Raw genomic sequence first — 12,808 nt, 5'->3', positions numbered from 1 at the left:
AAAGAATTTCACATTCTCTAACGTGTTATGCATTTGAATACAACAAACTTTATCCATTCTACATATCTATCACCTTGAGTGTCTTACATATCCTGTTTGTATCTTATCTGGAGTCAAGAGGCATTGAAATAGAATTTTACAAGGATTTTCTTTCCAAAGGTTTTAGCTGTGGCTGAGATAAAAATAGGCTTCCACTGTTCATCAGATAATTACTTCCCCATTTTATTTAAAACGGATTCCCCATATAGCTTTCTAATTCCAACACACTTTATCAAAAATGTATAACATACATACCCCAAATACTCAAACCAAAAAGATGATTCCCCTTTCAGATTACGGTATATATTTTGGTATGGAAAAGTCTCCCATGCGTATACTATTTGATATTTCGCAAGGTTATGGACGTTACATACGTCTAAGGATCATTCAAAATAACTAGCCAATGGGGCTCAATCAACATAGGGTACTGCCTTAGACTGAATCAGGCCATTGGTTCATCTAGCCCAGTATTGTCAACACTAACTGGCAGCAGCTCTCCAGGGCTTCAGATAGGAGTTCTTCTTGCCTTACTGGAGCAATCAGAGACTGGACTTGGGACCTTCTGCATACAAAGCAGGTGCTCCACCACTGACATTAAGTTGGCTGATGGTCACCAGGCACAATTATCTCATTGAATGTCGGCCTGAGATCTGTGTATTGTACACACGTATCATAAAAATACACTTATATATATATTAGACAAGGTGCCTCATCTGTAGTGCTGCTTTTATGTCCTAATTTTTTTACTTGTAGCTTGGCAGGGTTGGAGGAACAGAGGTGGCAGTGGGGCCCACATGCAGATGGGAAGTCCTAACTCCGTTATTGTAGGGTGACCATATGAAAAGGAGGACAGGGCTCCTGTATCTTTAACAGTTGCATAGAAAAGGGAATTTCAGCAGGTGCCATTTGTATATATGGAGAACCTGGAGAAATTCCCTCTTCACCACAACAGTTAAAGCTGCAGGAGCTATACTAGAGTGACCAGATTTTTAAAAAGGCAGGGCACCTGCAGCTTTAACTGTGGTGATGAAGAGGAAATTTCACCAGGTTCTCCATATATACAAATGACACCTGCTGAAATTCCCTTTTCAATACAACTGTTAAAGATACAGGAGCCCTGTCCTCCTTTTCATATGGTCACCCTAGTTATTGGACACCAACCACTGTTACTTAGAGACTTGCTTTGAATTGTATACCTACCTGTTAAATAAATTCTAGCTCTCTTGGCTTTTTTCGTATTTGAATAGGTTACCCACAGGTTGCTTCCCCTCTCTCCTTTCAGGAAATGTAGGGCTGGTGGGCTGGTGCCACAGTGGAACTGGCATTTCTTCCCCATCATCAATCCCACTGCATTTTGAACCCAGATCCCATACTTCTCTCCCCAACAAAGAGTTGTTGGTAGGGAAAGTGGGGTTACATGCATATGACCATCTTTCCATATCACAGCTGATGTAGGATTGGTATCAGCTTGGCAGATGCAAGCTCTTTTATAAACAACAATTACCTGAACTGCTGTTGAGATCAAGAGAAATGCTGCTGTAAGTATCAAATATGGTCTATCCTTCATAGTGAGCTCGTGTCCCTTAAAGAAAGGAACTTTTTTGTCCGACTGTATGGTGTACAGATCTATAAGGAGTGGAATATATATATGATATTGTATTTTAAAAGTAGGAAATAAATGTATTAAAACATTTATAAGGATTAAATACACTCACCATTTTTTTCTTTTACTCCAAAGAAAAGAGCAACAATGCCAATAAGGTATGTTGTTCCTATTACTCCTGCTGAAATCATGTAGACTTCTTTCTTTGAGCGGGAAAAAGCGGGGGGGGGGGTTAGTAAGGAATGCAGAAAGATAAGGATATTTCCCTCAAATGACACCAGTGGAAAAAACATACTTATATCATAGCTCAAACAGCCATTAGGGAGGGGAGGGGTGAGGAAGATGACAACAGATGTACTGAATAGTAGCAGTATTGTAAATAAGTTCTCTTTTGTTCCAAAGGAAATCAGACCCAAAAAAATGCTGCTCCTGGAACACACTGCTGCTTGGGGAACTGGGAAGTGTATAACTAGGGTAACCATATGAAAAGGAGGACAGGGCTCTTGCATCTTTTACAGTTGTACTGAAAAGTGAATTTCAGCAGGTGTCATTTGTATATATGGGGAACCTGGTGGAATTTCCTCTTCATCACAGCAGTTAAAGCTGTAGGTGCCCTGCCCTCTTTTAAATCTCACATAGATCTCAGTAAAGCTAGATATTTAATCCCCAACTACAATGATTTCTAAGAAAGCAGAATTACATTTGCTCACATTCAACTGTCCTCTGCCTTCCCTCATTCTGTTTCCCCACCCCACCCCCACCTCAAGATCATAAGCCCTTTGGAGCGGGGTTCTGCTTTGGGAGGTTATGCTGTGAAATGCCACATGTTTTGATGGTGCTGCAATACATATTTCTTTTAGCTCCAGACATACCCACTTTTGCTAATCTCATATTTGCCTGTATAGGACTGTCACACCCCTGCAGTCACTTTCAACTGCACATCCAAGGCCATTTTATACATCATCATCATCATCCATTTATTTCTTACCCGCCTCTCCCTCTTGATTGAGGCAGGGAACAACATCAAATACAAAAATATTATTAACGACATAAAACTGATTAAAAACATATAAAACTAATACATTATTAAAATAACAGCCAGACATCTTAAAATTCAACTGGGTAGGCCTGCCAGAAGAGATCAGTCTTCATAGATACATGATTTCAGCAGTCAAAATTAATCTCCACAAGGGAAATTTACGGAGTCAACTACTACTTTTGCTGATTACATGCCTGAATGCCTCAGCGTTAATGTGACCGAAATTTAGGCCTAATCTACACCAAGCAGGATGTTGCACTATGAAAGTGGTATGAAAGCGGTATATGAGAGGCAGGAGCCACACTACTGCTTTATAGCGGTATTAAAGTGCACAGACAACTGTTGGGGCCCATTGACACATACTGTATACCATTTTCATACAACTTTCATAGTGCTATATCCTACTTGACGTGGCTCCTGCCTTTTATATACTGCTTTCATACCGCTTTCATAGGGCAATATCCCGCTTGGTGAAGATTAGGCCTTAATCTTCACTGAAACTCTAATGACTATTTTCAAATTAGTACCTGCCAGTGCCATATGAAGAGGGCTGGCCCAAGACATATTGCTTCTTGAGACAAGGAGCAAGATCAATTCCACCTGCAAAGGTTGACTGGACTGGCAGGTGAATCTTACCACTGATGATGGGATAGCATTCCCCACCTCACAGAGCCAAGGCAAACTTCCTGGAGCACCCAACTCCCTGCCCTTCAATAGAGATGAATGGCCACGAGGCTAATGCTAATGCCTCCTTCCCACCACTGAGAATCTGCTGCCTGAGGTAGGGTGACCATATGAAAAGGAGGACAGGGCTCCTGTATCTTTAACAGTAATGTAGAAAAGGGAATTTCAGCAGGTGTCAATTGAAGAGGGTGAAATTCCCGCTTCATCACAACAGTTAAAGCTGCAGAAGCCTTGCCCTCTTTTGTATCTGGCCACTCTACTATAGCTAGTGTAGCTTTAACTGTTGTGGTGAAGAGGGAATTTCACCCACTTCAATTGACACCTGCTGAAATTCCCCTTTCAATACAACTGTTAAAGATACAGGAGCCATGTCCTCCTTTTCATATGGTCACCCTACCTGAGGTGACCACGCCATTCTGCCTAATGATAGGGCCAGCCCTGCATTATGAACAGGAGAGAAACATAAACACTAAAGAAGCAGCCTAGGTTTGTTTTCTAAAATGATCCATTTAGTCACAGGAGCCGTATGACAAATGATTTGGGGCATGGCAGGAAATCTCTTATGGTTTGTCGTACAATAGCCCTGTAATAACTTTCATGGCGTTGTAGAAAGGCTTCTCTCCCAGCAGCAGGGTGGGTTGATTTAACATCAACTTTGTATATTTCCTAAAAATGATGCAAAATTGACAACTAAACCATGCCCATCTACAAATATTCACACTGTTTCATTCTTTCAACCAGGCCATGCCTCTGCTGCAAAATGTATACATATTTCAGGCCTTACTTTTTCGCCTATAAAGGGACTGTCTTTAAAAATATTCCCAAGTAGGTTCTTATAATTATCAGCCATGACAGTTTGGGAAGTTAATAATAATAATAATTTATTTATTTATTTCTTACCCGCCTCTCCCTCTGGATCAAGGCCGGGAACATCATTAAATACAATACAATACATAAAATTAAATTTAAATGGATACTGTTTTCATGTCTCTGATGGTTTTTAAATTTTGTATATTTTTAATGTTTACTGTTTTTAGCTTTTGTGAACCGCCCAGAGAGCTTCGGCTGTGGAGCGGTATATAAATGTAATTAAATAATAAATAAAACTGGTTAAAAGAGCATATAAAACCATTACAATACTAAAATAACAATCACAGCAGTAGTTCTGCATAGGCCTAAGGCCCATTCGAGTCCATTCAGAGTAGAGTTTTTAGCATACTGTCTCCCGCTCTGTGGTATTCCCTGCCAGCGGCTGTCAGACACATTCCAATGTTTCTCTGTTTTTGCCATTTACTAAAGTCATTTTTATTCAAACAAGCCTTTCCTGAGTAAATGACCAGCTGAAGTTTTATTGGTATAATTTGATTTTAAAAATGTGTATTCTTTTGTATTTTGATTTCCCCCCCCCTACATTGTTCACTGCTCAGGAATCTTTTTTTAGATGTAGAGCTGTTTACAAATTTTGGAAATAAATAAATATTGGGGCGGGGGAGTCAAACATGCTCCCTAGCTTCTTTAAGAGTAACCTCGGGTCAGAATTTAGTTGAAGAACCTTTAGCAAGGTTCCTGAAGGAGACATCTCCAAAACACATACTGTACAATATATATTTTTTCCTGGAGCACCAAGTAGCCATAGCGGGTCAAAGTGCCTTTTACAAGACGGCTGGTAAGCCAGCTACATCCTGGGCGCTGTTTATACACTTTTTGTGTGTGTGAAAAATTATCCTCACCCACATACAGAGTTTGCTGCTGCTGCTGCAATAGCATTTTGCTCATTTTGCTCAGTCTTCTTTTTTCAAGACAACAGGACAATCTCAGATCCTCTTGCTAGCCATTGTGTCTGGTCATCTTTTGACAAACCCATGGTGATAGACCGAGGGGGAGATTTCATCTCTCTGATTAATGTAATGTGCCAAGGGTTAAAAGATGGCTTCTCTGCCAAAGGGTGGCTACATGCCAGATTTGCATTCCTTAATGGCGGACATCATGTGCTAGCAGACAAAGGGGAAAACTTTCAACCGATAGAGCATCCAATGTAACCTATGACTCATTGAGATTGTGCACCTTAACTTGAAAATTGAATGTAACTTAACTTGCTAATCCAGAACTGACCAATAGAAAGGTTAGAAAGAGACTAACATCCTCTTGCAGTCAGGGTCTATATATACTGTGAGTTTCCCTTGTTCTTGGTGCCTTCATCTTGTAGAACAGGAGAGCACCCCCATACTGCAGTATCGGAAGTAAATGGATTAAGTGTATTCTCCAGCCTTGTGTGCTTGATTGGCTACTAACGCACGGGGGTAGTGAGCCTTTAATCCCCTGGTTGAGGGGCAACAATGGCATACATCAATTTCTAATTGTACTGAACAGATAAAATTGGATGTGTTTGCATGCCATGCCACGGCTCATGGCTTAACAACCTAGAAGCTCAGAAGAGACAATAGGTTATGTGAGGGTTGTTTAACCCTTGCATAATCTCTGCTGCCTGGGTTCACACAACACAACAACCCACAGTCGAAGGTTGAATATTCAGGATGATGCCTCTGGGCTGTGGCTTATTTAAGCGATGGCATATCGTGTGAACCCAGTCAATAGCTGAAATAATAAATATACTTGGAAAGAAATAAGTCCTATTGCGCTTAATGGGAACTGCTTAAAAAGCATTTAGGATCACAATTAATTTTAATAATGTCATTATTATCGATATGATCAATATCATATTTACATAGTAGGACAATGACACGCAATACCCCAAAAAACCCTTCCAAACATTTTTCAACTTACTCCATGAAATAGGTCAATGCTGGAAACGTTTTGTTCGCCCACCACAGAGATCGCAGATTCTATACTATGATCCTCTTTACAGTGTTCCGACCTGTGAGCGCTGGCCACTATTTTCCCATGGACCGTAGCTCCAATCAACGTTCCAAGAACTTCACATCCCATCCCTAAAGTAGGAAAACAAACCACTTCTGCAAACCTAGGATAGTGGATAACAATTGCTCATGCACAGAAATAACTTATAATATTATCTGTTTATTTTTTACATTGGATAGGATGACATGAAATACTAACATAAGAGGGAAAGCCACCATAATAGGCAATAAAGGATTACTTAAAAAAGAAATGTATTTTCTAAACGAAAATGCTAGGACACCATAAAGATTATTTGGTTTATTTTTTTAGCATGAGCTGCCATAGGAAAGGCTAGATTTTCTGGGATCACTTATCTTTCAACATAATTTAAACCAGGTTCATAGAAGATACAGTATATGGAGACAGTTCACATGTAAATGCCCAAATCATGGTAAGCCATTACATGAGTGAGCCTCAAGCTCATGTGTTTCCTCCTCCTTTTTCCTTCCCCTTGCATGCTTAAAGCCCCTCCCTGGTTGTGGCAAACACACGTAACAACGAACCATGGATTGTTTAAACCCAATGGTAATTGGGGCTGCATGCGAGCAAGTATGCTCCCTCCTACCTGCTTCTGGTTTAGAAAACAACCCAGGTACACCCTATTCCTGGATTGTGCTCAGTGATGTGCAAACTCTGCACTCTGGGTTGTTGAGGGAGAAACAACCAGATTTTCTCGGAGTTGTTTCTCCATCAACAACTCAGACTTCCAGGTTCGCATGTCAAGAAGCATAAATGGGACTCATGTCTGAATCAGCAAATTATCATTAACATTTGCCCTCCAAACCGGAAATGAAACCAGCTTCAGATCATCCTTTCCAATTCTAGTTTGGAGGACATGTATGAACAATAGTTTGCTAATTCAGATTTAATGGCAACATATGGGGCATTTCTAGACAAGGCTTTAAACTGCCACATTACCAGTGTTTCTGTGTTAAGCAGCTGATATTCATCTGGCAAAGAATCAGGAAATAGAAGCCTTATTAAAGGTGCGGGTTAAAAGCCTCATGTAGAAAAACCCTGTGCTGGATGGTAAAATATATTCTCCTCTACATGGGCATGCAAAAGTATTCTGTGTCCATGCACAGTATTCTTTTTTTCTTTAGGTCTAAACCACAGAATGGTTTGCAAAGTACTCAAATGATATTTCTTATCTCAGCTTGCATTCTTTGCTTTTGTTAATCGAATTAGCCACATTCTCTCTCTCTCCCTCTCTCTTTTAATTAAGTTTTTGCTAACAGACTTGCCTCTTAACAAAATAAAGGTGTTTGCTAATTAATCAAACCTGGTTAGAACAGAGATTGATATTTGACTGGCCCTTCCTTAAACAAAACTGAAAATACATTGTTCTGTTTGCAAAGAGAGAAGTAATTTTAAGTGAAGCAACTCTTCTTTAAGACTTACGGTATGCTGTTGCTGAATCTCGTTGCTTTTGGTCTGCGCTGAGAAACATTGTAAGAGCAGAATATGGTACCTGGTATAACTGTAGCAAAAGTACATATAAATACATAGCTTCTTCACTATGCATTTTAAAAAACCCAACTCTTAAGACATTTCATTTCAATCTGTGTTCTATTAATGGCCATGCTTTGGATTAATTTAAGGGGCATTTGTTGTGGATCACGTCCGAGTTTGCACCATGTTATGGTTATGTGTCTTTGGGGAAGTTAAATGGCATTTTGACATGTGGGCGGAGCTTTGAGGGTAGGACAAAGTGATTGGGTGATTCCCCAGTCCTCCGGCTGCCTCGTTCCTTCCTGCCATTTTCATGTTGAATTAAGATTGAGATTTTAAAACGAAAACAAAGAGAGAGAGAGAGGAGACCTGTTCAGTCCCCCGCTCGCATCCTCCTCTGCACTAATCAACCTGGTGAGGCATGACCAGGCTGCAACACTCTGCTCCAACTTATTTTAAGGTTCTCTGCCACCACTCTCTGGGCTCTTCCACACGTCGTACTGAGGCCGCTTCTATGCGATCCCAAAATGATCGTATAACTTGCCTTTGGAAGAGCCGAGGAAGAGGCGTCCTTGCCGCCGCCGCCACCCACAGACCTCCTCGCCAGCCGGCGAGGAGAGCTCGGCTGAAGAAGGCGGGGTGGAGAGCGGAAGAAGCTCTCCACCCCGCCTTCTTCCCCCGAGCTCTCCGTCCCAGCCGGCGAGGAGGTCTGTGGGTGGCGGCGGCGGCGGCAAGGACGCCTCTTCTTCGGTTCTTCCCAAGGCAAGTTACACGATCGTTTTGGGGTCGCACTGGGGGCGCATAGAAGCGGCCTCAGTACGACGTGTGGAAGAGCCCTCTATTTCCCTAGCTTTGGGGTGAGAGAATCCCATGATGTACAGGTGGATTATCTGGACTGGGCTCTTAGCAAGCTTTTCCTAGTCGCCATGGGAGCAAGGTCCAATCTGTTGTCTCTTTGCTACCCCTTTAACCAATCACACAAGCTGAAAAAGCAACTGGAATGTACAGGAAAAGTCTCCTTGGGTTGTCAATACACAATCAACCCAAACTTCTGATTTGAAAAGTTGCATTAAGATCATGGATTATGGAAACAGAGAAAAAATCATAAGGTAGAAACCAAATTCCCTTCTTACTGGGGAGCCAACATTGTGGGTGCACATGAGTCTAGTGGCAGGAAAAAAGAAGGCACCTGTGTGGTAGTATTGGCACCTCCCAATGGCCCAATGGTGCTGAGTCAATCAGAAGGATGATTGGCTTGGCAAGGGTGGGACCAGAGGGAAGCGAACAGGGTGGGAACCGCTGCAGACCATTCCTGCTCCAGTCCACCTACGGCCCGTAAAAGCAGGGCCTCCTGTGATGGCTGGAGCATTGCCATCACCAACTTCCTCACCCATCCACACCTGCTAATACCTGTACGGGATGGGCGTTAGTTGCAGGTTATCAGGGCTGGGAAGGCATTTTTCTGTCTCCCAATTGGCAGACAAGGGGGCAGGGTTTTTGCCTCCTTCATTTCAAGATTAGTCCCCGTGTAAATAAGTTGTTCAGTGTATACATGAGGCGTTTGGGTTGAATTGTATTGTTTACATCACAACTTGTGAGAGTACTGTACTGGCATTGGGCTGCATCATTTTGGAAGTGGGATTGGGCCAGGAAGGAAAACTGAGCAGCGGCTGGGCTGCCCAATGGCAGGATCTATGCCTCATGCTTCCACCAATCCTATTCAAAATATTAATAAAGTCGTGGCCAATTGAATATCCCATTTCAGTTGGTTCTCTGGTTTGTCCCTTTCATCCACTGCATGGACAAAATTAGGTGCCGCACCACACAATGTCAAAGTAAACCGAGTGTTCTGTTCTCTAAATAACTTCACTAAGTGGTCCCTAAAGAGAAGTTCACCCATGAATTTCTGAGATGGGAAATGAATGTCCAAAGAAAATCATAGGGAAGTAGAGTTCATTTTTATCCTTTGGAAGCTGGGGTGAGAGTGAGGGGAGAGAAGAGAATCCTCCAAACGGGGTTAACTGTTTTCCTGTTGGATGAGTCTTTGGATTATTCAAAGGTATCTAGCTCAACATCTAAGGTCCTCCTCCGGGTGCCTACTCTGAGAGAGGCTCAGAGTGTGGCAACAAGGGACAGGGCCTTTTCGGTGGTGGCCCCGAGACTACAGAACGATATACCTGACGAGGCTCGCCTGGCAGCAATGCTGCTATCTTTCCAGTGCCAGGTTAAGACTTTCCTCTTTGCCCAGGCATATGGAGGCACATCTTAATTACCCACATGTTTAGTTTTTTTTAATGGTTTTTAATGCTTTATGTGTGTATGTTCTGTGTTTTAGAATTTTAAATTTTGTATACTCGTTTTTATCTTAATTTTAGAATTTCTGTAAACTGCCCAGAGAGCCCTGGCTATGGGATTGGTATATAAGTGTAATAAATAAATAAATAAGGAGCCTGGCTTTTTTACATGTAGTCAGGAAACCCTTGTAGAACTAAGATATTTACATCTCCCAACAGTCCTGGTATGTAGGACCATAAGTGTGAATTCGAAATATGTTTCTAGCATATTGGGCTCACTAGGGGGGAAGGAACTTCATCCTGTGTGTATGAGTGATGCTTGATTCATGACAAGAGGAAAACCATGAAACGGAGAGTCTAGCCTTCTCCGTGACAGTTTAATCATGGAAGCCTCCACTTGCAGTCTGGAATTATGCAGTTCAAACAAGGATTTACTGCCTCATCTGTTATCAAAAACAACTAGTCCAGACTGGTCTGGCTTTGCTAGCACTCCAAAGGGCCTGGGATGAGCTTTGGAGAGGATGTCGTAGGTGTTGGTGATCATGCAAAACAACTTAAAGGGGAGGACCAGAAACAGCAGGTTTGGTCTCACACAGGTGGTTCCTAAAGATACCCAATAATTTCTCTTCTGCTGTAAACTACACACAAAACTGCAATAATCTTTTCACACTATTGGGAGTACTGTACTTTATCTATGTGTACATCCCACTATGTTCCATCCAGACCAATAGGAGAGACCCAGCTCCTGTGGGTGGGACACTTGAAGATCAGCACTCATTCTTTATAACCCTTGTAGTGGGTACTATTTTAGAATCTAGTTTTTTTAATCTATCTTTTAATTATTGCTAAACAATTTCTGGGTAGATTTTTTTTTGAACTGAAACAGTGGTATAGCACTATAATACCACAATGCTATAGTATCAGATAAATTCCTATAGGCAAAGACTATCAATGGCTACTAGCCCTGATGGTTGTGTACTATATCCAGTATTTGAGGCATTAAGCCTGTGTGCACCAGTTGCTGGGGACCATGGGTGGGAGGGTGCTGTTGCACCATGTCCTGCTTGCTCATCCCAGGCTGATGGCTGGTTGGCCACTGTGGGAACAGTGTGCTGGACTAGATGGACCCTGGGTCTGATCCAGCATCAGGGCACTTCTTAGGTTCTTATTTTCTTAACAATGAAAGCTACTGGAGAGAATTAAACACAGACACACACAAATGGCATTAATGACCTCAATGCAAATTAAATGTTGCAATCCTCCTGAGAGAAGGAACTCTACAAAGCTGTATTTTGTTTTCATGTCACTTTTTATTTATCTTTTGTATGTTTTATATTGATTTTGCTGGTCTGTGACCATAATAAATAATTGATTGATTGATTGACAATTGCCATTGTTGTATAATTATGGTATAGCACAATTTGAAGCCAGTGTCAAATCAAGACGACTTGAAGTAGGTTAGCCCAAGATAGTTCCTTTGAAATACCTTGAATGAGAAAACTACTGAGGTTAAAAGGGTTGATGCAAAATCCCAGAGGCCCACTTAGGATAGCAGTCAGACAGTGGCATACATGCGTTTATTTATTTATTGCATTTTTTTACCACCCAATAGCTGAAGTCTCCAAAGCATGAATAGATGGGGTGGGATGATAGTGTGCATAAAGTTACATAGGATGCACAGAATGTAGTTTTGAGATATATTTGTACTAACTAACCAATAGCATTTCACAAGGGTGGAGTGCACCTTCAAAGAATACAAAGAAAAAAGTTACTCTAATGGAAGGCATTGTTTGTCGACCTGTTCATATACAGACTGTAGCAAAAGAACCAAGTTAAGTATTTCAGCAGAACAAAGAAACACAAACTCATCTTGAACTTCTAAAAGCCCATCATTACACAACACAAAGGCCTGGGAATGTTATAGAGCCTTTAATAGCTGCGCCTCAGGCATTAGCTTAGAAAGATGTCAACCAAATGCCTCAAGAAACTCCCAGCTAAATTGTTTTTAGTCTTTATGACAAATTATTCCATGAGCATGAATGTTGTCCCACTGACCCAACAGGATCTGGACAGCCTTAAGTACCATGTTCTCTTTCCAAACAACCTCAAAGACTTTGCAATGTGATATTACGTCTACAAACTTCAAAATATTATGATCAGCATGTTTCATGAAGTGGCTTGGTTAAATCTCTCTGAATTGCTGTGTTTATCGTTACACTTCTTCATTTCCTTCCCCGTTTTAGTGAACAGGTGTCTCATTTTGCTTTAGAAGTAGTTCTGATCTAGTGAGGTGACGTTCAGACACATACAGCATTCATACAGCATTGCAGGTAAAAAGCATCTCAGCATTGATCAACTTACTGTATACAGTGCTTGGAAAAGGCTATAGAAAGTGAGATACCATATAACTCTTTCAGATATGAAGGGCGGTAAGTACCACATCATCATATAGGTTACAGTGATGAAAGGCGTACAACCCACCAACCTGGAATAAAAACCATATGGCACATATCAATATATACGGAACATTTTGATTCCTAAAAATTAAGTAAGGGATTTCATCTATCCCAGGGTTTATCTATACATTCTATATACCCCATTGTGGCTGCGCCGTTGCGCCCCATTGTTTATATGAGTAGGCAAAGCAGCGTCGTATAGACAGCCCCCTGATAATTTAGGTGGTACTACTAATCCACTACCTATTCAGCATTTAAGACTGCATGTATAAACAAGACCACTTTCACTGAACAGAGATCCTTAAATCTGAGCAGCAAAAGGGGC

The 12,808-nt window shown here is 41.4% G+C and overlaps 1 protein-coding gene across 1 annotated transcript in view; it reads right to left on the bottom strand.

The window, feature by feature from the left end:
* The window catches only part of MFSD2B (MFSD2 lysolipid transporter B, sphingolipid), a 48,766-nt gene that overhangs the window by 14,915 nt on the left and 21,043 nt on the right, over positions 1-12,808 (bottom strand). Inside the window, exons 4-8 of the mRNA XM_063125485.1 lie at positions 12,389-12,512; positions 7,683-7,761; positions 6,150-6,313; positions 1,755-1,845; positions 1,544-1,665 (exon numbers count right to left, since the gene is read on the bottom strand). Coding sequence (XP_062981555.1) covers positions 1,544-1,665; positions 1,755-1,845; positions 6,150-6,313; positions 7,683-7,761; positions 12,389-12,512 — 580 coding nt within the window. The remainder of the gene's footprint in view (positions 1-1,543; positions 1,666-1,754; positions 1,846-6,149; positions 6,314-7,682; positions 7,762-12,388; positions 12,513-12,808) is intronic.

This window comes from Elgaria multicarinata, chromosome 4 (assembly GCF_023053635.1).
Source record: "Elgaria multicarinata webbii isolate HBS135686 ecotype San Diego chromosome 4, rElgMul1.1.pri, whole genome shotgun sequence".
Lineage (NCBI taxonomy): Eukaryota > Metazoa > Chordata > Lepidosauria > Squamata > Anguidae > Elgaria > Elgaria multicarinata.
This window is presented reverse-complemented; position numbering and strand designations above follow the sequence as displayed.